Genomic DNA, 9,689 nt, shown 5'->3' on the forward strand with positions numbered 1-9,689 from the left:
ATTTGTCCTTTTGTGATTGACTTATTTCACTCAGCATAATGTCCTCCAGTTTCATCCATGTTATGAGATGCTTCACAGATTCATCATTGTTCTTTATCGTTGAGTAGTATTCCATTGTGTGTATGTACCATAGTTTGTTTATCCATTCACCTGTTGATGGGCAATGGGTTTTTCTCTTAATATATAAAAGAAACAATAACACGTGAAGAATGTGCTTCTTAGATCAGTCAAGTATACAAGACCAAATGAGCAAAAGCTGCCTGAAAGCAAAGATGAAAAGGCAGGAAGGGACAGGAAAACTGGACAAATGGAAATGGGAAACCCAGGGTGGGACACGGGAGAGTGCTGATAATTGTGGGGATTTGCAATCAATGTCACAAAATAATTTATGTATAAATTTCTGAACGAGAAACTAACTTGCTCTGTAAACTTGCACCTAAAGCATGATAAAGTAAAAAGAAAACAACTGAATGAGGGTCAAATGAAAAGCAGCACAAACTGAAGGCTACTGAAAGCTAAAAGCTTACACAAACAAACCTAATATTTAAATGTGAAGAAAGTAAAGCCTAATGAATAAAATGGTCACACACGTAGCTGAATATTAGGACCAGCATTAGAACTTAGTTCAGCGCTTTCTAGGACAAACTCATTATACAATGTTAGAAGCCAGGAAAGTATAAATAAAATAAAGATTATGTATAATCCTGCAACCCACCCACCCCACCATAGATGGCCACTATTAGCATTTAGGCAAATACCCTTTGCAACCCTAATAAATCCAGTTAAGTCCTAAAAAAACAGAAGCTAAATAAATACCCCATTCAGTCTGCTTCTCTCTCCTCAGTATATGCTCTGAAAAGTTTTCAGTGACTGAATTATTTCTTCAGGGTTTTAACAAGGAACAAGCTTGACAAGAGTATTTAAAGAAAACATTACTACTTTTCACTCACCAGGAAAACCAGGAACTTCCAAAACTTGCAAACAGCCCAAATCCAATCTCCATCTGTGGCAGGAAGACTCTCATCCAAGCAAGTCAAGCTCCCCTGTCCCACAGCTTTCATTATTGAGCCTTCTTCATATGCCAGGCATTCTACACTTGATATTCCCAAATACTGAGAAAGGAACCATTACTGACCCAGTTTTACAGATGAAGAGCTGATTAAAGTCAAGTTAATGTGCTCAGACACGTAACTAGCAAATAATAGAGCCCAGAATTCAAAATCAAGACTATCAGATTCCAAATCCCATCCATACTCTTATACTGGCTACCAAACCCTGTTAAATTCGTTCCTACTTCTACACCTTGGGAGCCCTGGTGGCACAGTGGTTAAGAGCTACGGCTGCTAACCAAAAGGCTGGCAGTTCAAATCCGCCAGCCACTCCTTGGAAACACTATAGGGCAGTTCTACTCTGTCCTATAGGGTCGCTATGAGTCGGAATCGACTCAACAGCAACAGGTTTTGTTTTTTGGTTCTATACCTTCCCTCAGACTGTTCAAATTCTTTCCCTCATTTACTCAAGTCCCACTTCTGCCTTTCCTCGTCACTCTAGCCCCCACTGAAGTACTCCTGAGAATCTGGTATTTTAAATCTGTACTACATAACCTTGTTCATAATTGTACTCTCTTGTATTTATTGTCGCTTTATGTTACTCATTTCCAACTAGAGTGGTTACATTTCTAGACAGCAAGAATCATTAGCTTCTTCTGTAATCTACACTACACCAAATCAATGCTGCTAAAACCAGAAATAAACACTTATTCTTGATAAAAGATTATTTTTCCTCCATTCCAAATTTTAGGTTCACATCACAGGATGTCAATTCAAATCAAGTTAAGGCTCCTCTATTCTAACCTTAAAATCCTAGGAACAATATCCTTATTCAGCAATAGAATAGTATTGTTCTCCCTATCCTGGGTAATAGATACTACTGACCAAATATTTATGAGCATTCTGATAGAATATTATGAATATCTGCGACTGGCACAGATCCTTAAAAGGTACAGTTTCATGTTTGTAACTTACGTAGAACTGCTCTCGGAATATTAAGACAGCTGCTGCTCTACAAAATTAACTTTCTTAAACAATATAAGAAAATGAACTTTTCAGAGAACCCACAATAGTATTTAGACTATCACATAAAAGCTGCAGGCAAAACTGCCATGGAAATGGGTGCTACATTAATCAGAGTATCCTCCGATTACTGCCTTAGCCCTGACCTTCAAACTACCAAAAGGAGGTGGTACCAAACAGACCAAACAATTCATACTTTTAAGATGTGCAATTCCTAAAACACAGCAATTTCTAAATCAATAAACTTCACACATTAAAATAAAAGCTACACAGTTGTTCGACCCTAGAGGCAAATTTCTATAGTTCGTTTTACTGTTGCAATACAGAATCCATTATCTCATTAACAAAAAAAGAAAAACAATAGCAATCTAAGCAAATACTTACTTAGTATTTACTAAATGCCAGGCATTATTCTAAGCAGTTATGTATTTTTAACTCATTATAAGCCTCATGAGCACCAATAAGGATCAAGAAATCACTTAAGTTCCTGGTATAAATTAATCCTTAAATTTTTAGAAAGTATTCTGGCAATATATACTGAACTTTTAAGTACATATATATACCCTTTGACTTAGCATTTGCACTTCTGGAAATCTATCCAATAAAAATGGAAACCCTGGTAGCGTAGTTGTTAAGAGGTTGGCTGCTAACCAAAAGGTCAGCAGGGCAAATCCACCAGCGGCTCCTTCGAAACCCTACGGGGCAGTTCTACTCCATCCTATAGGGTCACTATGAGTTGGAATCAACTTGATGGCAATGGGTTTGTATGGGTTTTTAATCCAACAAAAATAAAAGTATCACTGTAAACTTTCACCTAAAACACAATAAAATACAAAAATTTTACAGAAAAAAATGAAAGTAACATATAAATATACAAGACTTACTTGTTGAAGCACTGTTTGTAACAGCAAAAAATTAGAGTGAAGAAATGTTAGTCATAATATGAAATAATTATATATTTAAAAATATGATAGATTCATATTTATTGACTGAAAGATGTCTAAAATATAGTAAGTGAAAAAAGAAGTTACAAGCTACATTTGCAGAAATCAAGAAAAAAGTATGGAAGGAAACACAGCGAACAGTGGTTAACAGGAGGGAGAAGAAGCTTAGTTTTACTTTAGCACTGGTGTTTTTATTGTTAAAGCAAACAAATACTGTTAAGTTAGTTAATTTTTTAACTTAAAAGCTAGGAAACCCAATTTGGAGCCTGACAAGAATTTCCTGTAGATTACTTCTACCAGTTTGTATACAAGATTGTATTTTTGTGCTTAAATGATTCTAAGAAACAATTATAACTTCTGCACTTAAGACAAATGAGAGCCAGTGGTGTAAGCAGTATGAAGCTTTGGTTAGCAAATCTACTTTTCTTTTCTTTGAATCCAAAAGATCTAAGTCATCCTGCTTCTCTACTTAGTGTTACAATGTGTAATACAGACATTCACTTCACAGAAGAATACTTTTCTTGCACAAATAAGATGGCAGTCGTTGTTAGCTGCCATCTAGTTGCCCTCACCCCATCCCACTCATGGCTAACCCATACACAACAGAAGGAACCCAGTTGTGATCCACAGGGTTTTCACTGGTTGACTTTTAGAAGTAGATCACTAGGCCTTTCTTCCTACTCCATTTGTGTGGCAGTTCCGCGAAACCTGTCCATATCATAGCAACTTGCAAGCCTCCACTGATAGACAGGTGGTGGCTGTGCATGAGTTGCACTGGCTGAGAATCGAACCTGCATGGAACACAAGAATCCTACCACTGAAGCACCACGGCCCCCATGCATAAATAAGGTACCAGATGTTAATCAGCCAGTTAACCATAAATTACACATATTTTCAGCTTTTGCTATTCTCATGGGTAAAGTTGTATTAATAGGTTTCAGCTCTTCAAATTCCTAATATGTTATTACCATCCAAACCCATGGGAATGATAATGTACACAAGTCATCCACAAAAACCATTTTCATAAGTAACTCATTTTTAGCATATAAACTGTTAGTTTGGAAATTACGGCCCAATTAAGTTCTATAATATGTGGCAGTCCAATAACATTTTTATTGCAAAGAAACTTTAAGGTTGTGCCCTTTCTACTGCAATAATCCGACTAAATATAAAAACAAGTTTTTCATCTTAGTCCAAAGCCTATGGTCAAAAAATGCCAACATGAACACACATAATTAAAAAAAAAAAAAAAAACCCTAAGATTTATCTCAAAGTCACCCACTTTTCTCTATCTTCCCATGCTACCAACACTAGTACAGACCAACATCTCCCACATGAACTACTACAACAGCCTCCTAAATATCTCCTCTGCTTCTTCTCTTGCTCTTCTCAAATAAATCTAGTTTCCACACAAAAGGCACCATTATTTCTACAAATATAACTTGGATCACTTCCCATTGCACCTAGATAAAAATCCTTAACATGATCTACAAGGTCCTGCATAATCTTATCCACACTGCCTAATTCCTCTCTAGACTCATCTCACACCAGTTTCTCAAGTGGCTCAAGAGGTAGCTATGATCCTCTCAGTGCGTCAAGTGTGCCCAGTTTTTTGCCTCAGGTCTTCTCACCTGCTGTCCCTTCTGCCTGGATAGCTCTTTCTCAAACCCAGCACCACCTCCATGGTAATCTACTACCCATCCTTAGTCTCAGCTTAAATGTCGCTTCTTAAAGAACACTTTCCATCTCCATTCCACATCCAATTTAAATTAGGTCCCCCGTTACACGCTCATCATATTCTGTACTTTTCCATCTTGGCCCTTACCATAGTAATTATATATTTTTCCTTAACACCTGGCTTTTTCCACTTGCTAGGACCATGATGGCAGGATGTTGTTTATCTGCTCACCAGTGTATCTCCAGTGCCTAGAACAAGGGCTGGCATATTGGAGGCTCTCAACATTCGCTAAATGAAGAGACTCTAAAATTGGCAGAAAGGCAAAGTTCCTCCTGCGACACCCAACACAATTTGAAACAAGGTATTTACTTCCTCAACAGCCAACCATCTAGAATCTGCGTCTCATTTCTACTCTCACATTAAAACAAATCTAAGTCATACAGTCTTCGTGTACAATGCAGATCCATTCTTTCACAGCCACTACAAAAATCAATCTTTCTGCTCTCACTTTCTACTTAGCCAGAGTCTCCAACACAGAAATCTAAGCTAATCAAAATCATAGTTGAGAAATTACTTGAATTATGGCCTTCCTATAAATTCCTGGGGAATAGAAAGGAAAATATAGGAAAAACATTTAGAGAAAATTATTTAAAGTTTTCTTTTTATCATAATTACCTGGCCACCCAGCACTAAGTCTTTGAGGCAAATTTAATTGCAATCTGGGCAGATTAAATTCTTTTTGTCCTGAAACAACTTACAGTTCCAAATTATGGAACTCATGGCAAAACTACTGTTGTAACTGCTGTTAAGTCTAAAGAAAAAAAAAACGGGAGCATAAGATAACAATCTAAAAGACAGGATCTTTCCAATACTTGGGATTCTCTTCCTATGTTCCCCTTGGAGCTAATATATTTTCATTTCTAGGCAGGAAAAGACCAAGCAGCCTAACTCAGTGCACTAACCTTTTTTTTTTAATTCCCTGGAGAATACCTTTACAAATGAACGAAACTAGAACCCAGAAAGACAGTATTAAATAGGAAACTAACCCTGCTTCAAACAACCCCTTCCCAGTCAACTGCAAAAAAAAAAAGGTAACCTAACTTTTAGTTTAATTCTGTGTTGGGGAAAAGGAAAATGCTAGTCACTTGATACCAATTCAAAGCAAGAAAAAACAGCACAGAAAAGATGAACTTTGCAGCAATATTTTTGTGCTTTTTCTTCTCTCCTGGTTGTAAAACACGCACAAAAGGGACAAAAGTTTAGAGTGGGAGGAAAGAGCTGGCCACTTAGCTTGTGTTACGATCTCCACAAACCATCCAGGTAAACATAACCATTTGCTCTCTAAACTCATTTTACAATTTAATCCATTCTTCAAAATTTTAACAATTCACAGGCACTTATATCTGACTTTAGAAGAAAATTTGATCAATAAATCAATTAGAGTTAAAAGGTTTTATTGGGCAGGGGAAAAAAACTGTTCTAGAACATTACAATTTTGATCAGCTCATATACAGTACAAACTAATGGATTTCCCAAAAGGGAAATTTAAAATGATTGTCATTCACTTAATTGGCACGAGGCAGCTTAGATTCGTTTATTAAGTTTTCTTGTCTACATTCTATAAGCTAATTATGACTGTTGTAATCACTTCAACTTTTCCCAGAACTGTCTTGAACCCACTAAGGTTAAAGAAACTGTTCATGGTGCCCAGAGGTCTGTTCAGATGTTGCATCATAGGATTTTGGGTACCTGCTACCAACTCCACATCTCCTCAATAAATCACTAGTTCTATCCTTCATCACGTCCTAATTATTCTATTTGAGGCTTATTTTTAATTCTTCCTCTCCCAGATAAAGCTTTGGAAACCAGGTTACACTTACACCAAATGACAAGTAGACAATTCAAGCGTGGTTTTATGGTTGCTCAAGTTTTGCAAATTTGTTTGGATTCTATTACGCATATAAAATATGTTAAATAACCATCACTGAGGCCTTCCTAATATAAAATAACATTACTTGCAAATTCTAATTATGTTAACAATTCTTCCATCCAACATTCTTCCCCATGGTAGTTTCTTTCTGCTTTGAAAAAGCACTAGTTGTCTCCTTTTCTAGTTTATAAAAAGTGAGAAATACAGAAAACCATCTTCCTTCCTAAAACACTTTTTCTTGAGACACAAAGAATTCTGTGATTTACTAATACATTTTCTTAATTTTTCAATTGATGTTTACAATACAAGAGGTATTTTTAAGTTCAACAATCATGACTGCATTGATTTACAGAATTATACTTGAGATGCTAAGTGTATTTTACCTGAAAAGGAGGTTAAATTCTCAATTATTATACTATAAAGCCAAAATAAATTTGTAGACAGTTCTATGATGCTTATAAAGCTTCATTACTTAACTACTATTTCAAAAAGTTCCAGAGAAAATAATCAAGGAGCCCACACAGCACCTAATAAGCATTAATCCACAGATTTACACCCAAGAGTAAAGCTAATTATCATTATTCTTGAGCTTGTAAAGACCACTCCAAAGAGTAAAAGCACTATAGTCAGAAGTTAGTCTGGTGTTAAGCTTACCCAAACTAGGTACAATAAGTTTTCAGCAACTCTAAACCCAGAACTAGTCATTTTTAGACTCTAAAAGAGCTTAGGAGACCAAGCACTACCAGAAAATTGACTACTTTCAAGAATCCTCTCCCCTTCCCTTTTCTCAATCGACATGCCATCTCTTTCCAGCTGTGACTCCAGTAACGGAAAATGTCTTTTACTCCTCGCTTTTCTAGGATGCCCTCAGTTAAGTATTTAACCTAACTTCTTAAGTGTGCAATACACTTACGTGGAAATACAAATTAAAATACTCACTGTTAGAAACTATAAACGATGGGGGGAACGAGGACTGACTGCTAATGGACATGAGTTTTCTTCTCCGGGAGATGAAAATGTTCGATTGTAGTGATGGCTGCACGATTTTGTGAATATATTAAAAACCACTAAATTGTACACTTTAAACGGATGAATTGTATCTCAATAAAATTTATGAATCAGTGATATCTGGAAGGGAATTTCAAACAACTACAATGTTGAGTTCTGGGATGGATTTTCAAGTAAAACACTTGGGTTAGGTCCAATAAGAGAGGCAGAAATTTGACAAGTGGAAGGGGAATGTTGTAAGCTTTCTGAGTAATAAAGATCAGACTAGTATACAGGGCTAGCAACCTGCTGAAGAAGTGTGCCGAAAGTTCAGAGTAAAAACGACGGGCCTCAGAAGATCTCCAACAGCCACACTGAGTACCTGACAATTAATACGGAGCTTCTTAAAAAATTTTGTCCAGGAGGAAGACAATGGATTGAAAGGTACCCATACATATTCAAAAGGCATACTCTTTTGGTTAGAGACCAAGGAAAAGACCGGGGTGAGTCACGATTTTTTATCGCTGAATCTATACGGGTCGCATAACTTACTATGGTTCTAGAAGTCAAAGTGCGCCCGAGTCATTGAACAATTCCGGGCAACACCCTGGCTGGAATGTACTACCGTAAAGTGGAACGCTATTAAGGGGTCAATGTACACAAAATTACTCAACACTGTTCAATACACTGAAACGATGTAGAAAACCAAAGACATACAAAGGGATCGAGAAAATTGATTTTATTAAACCTCCTCCTGATATCCACGCGTGATCTCTGCTCCATCCGGAGCTCGAGCCTCCGGTACCCCAGGCTCCCTCTCTTCCGGGCGCCGCCCCGCCCCCACTCACGTGGGACTCAGGCCTCTCTTCGTTCTCGCGGCCGGCAACCCCCAGAACCCGTTCAATTCAACCAACTTTTATTAAGCGCCAATTGTGTGCAAAGCTCCTAACTCTGCTGGAGTCAAGAAACGTCAATACACTCTGGGCCTAGCTTATACCCCCTAGAAAAAGACCCTTGCTCCATCACTCAGGCCTGCCTTCCCTTTAGCTACTACCTATGTCCTCCGCTGGTTCAAGTCCCGACTCAAACCCTTCGCTCAGCCCACGGGGCCACCAGTGAAAAGCCTGCCACTGGCGAAGACCCACACCCACGGTACGGCGTGGTCACTAGTGACGGGACACAGGGTAGGGGCGCCCTACCCACGGGGCCCTCGAAACCCAGGTCACTCCCTGGCCCACTTGCCCACGCCTCGAGGGTCGCAGCCCGGAGCAAACGCCACCCGTCCCACCCGTGCACGCGTTCACTCAGCCCACACTCACGGCGTGCAGCGGTCGCTATACTCATTAGCAATCGTCTCGATACCACCCGCGCGGGCCACAGCGACGTAACAGCTCTGGAAGCCCAAGTCTATGCCCACCACCGACATGGCGCCGGCTACTGCTCGGGCTCGGGCCCGGGTCCGTCCGGCGAGACAGGACACGGATCCCGGTGGGGCTGGCGCGCGGAGAGCGAGTCGCGTGGACTGGGAGAGCGGGACCAGTGGCGGGACGTGCTGGTCTCTCCGCGAGCACCTAGCTCCTTGGAAGAGTGGCCGCAGCCGAGAGCTCTCCTCTGGCCGGCTCGCTCGGCGGCCGCAGGAGGGGCGCCCGTAGCGGGGGCGGAGAAGATCTCGAAAGATCTCGTTGCGACGAGAGCAAAGCCGCAGCGCGAGAACTGCGAAGGAAAGAAATGTTATCGCGAGAGTCCGGTACAAGCGCTTTTCCTCCTGTGGTACCGCCCCCGTGTACGTCAGAAGTGTACGTCATTCCCAGCCACGAAAAGCTGGGAAGGGTCATGATGGCTTGAAGGTGGTTGGAAGGCGAAACTGGCCAATTGACCCTGTGCACAGAGCTCGACGCTGCGCCTTCTCCCATCAGCAAAGAGCTCTGGAGCACCTCCCCCTTTCAAAAAAAACCAGGAGACCTGCCTTAAGGCAAAATACTGAGGAAGGGCCGTTGGCCTACTTCCGCCGCTTTTCTTTATCTCCGAAGAAACTTCCGGTGGTACGATCGCTTGCGCTTCCCTTTCTGCTGCGCCCC

General features: G+C 40.0%; 1 protein-coding gene across 2 annotated transcripts in view; it reads right to left on the minus strand.

The window, feature by feature from the left end:
- The window catches only part of HSPA4 (heat shock protein family A (Hsp70) member 4), a 68,321-nt gene extending 59,004 nt beyond the window's left edge, over window positions 1-9,317 (minus strand). The window contains exon 1 of one of the 2 annotated variants that reach the window (XM_004384724.3): window positions 8,931-9,317. In XM_004384724.3, coding sequence (XP_004384781.1) covers window positions 8,931-9,037 — 107 coding nt within the window. In that variant the 5' untranslated portion in view covers window positions 9,038-9,317. Of the gene's footprint in view, window positions 1-950; window positions 2,795-8,930 lie in introns of those variants that run through there. The other variant, XM_023738992.1, reaches the window with a different exon arrangement.
- Window positions 9,318-9,689: the final 372 nt, after the last annotated feature.

This window comes from Trichechus manatus, unplaced genomic scaffold (genome assembly GCF_000243295.1).
Source record: "Trichechus manatus latirostris isolate Lorelei unplaced genomic scaffold, TriManLat1.0 scaffold00127, whole genome shotgun sequence".
NCBI classification, from domain to species: domain Eukaryota; kingdom Metazoa; phylum Chordata; class Mammalia; order Sirenia; family Trichechidae; genus Trichechus; species Trichechus manatus.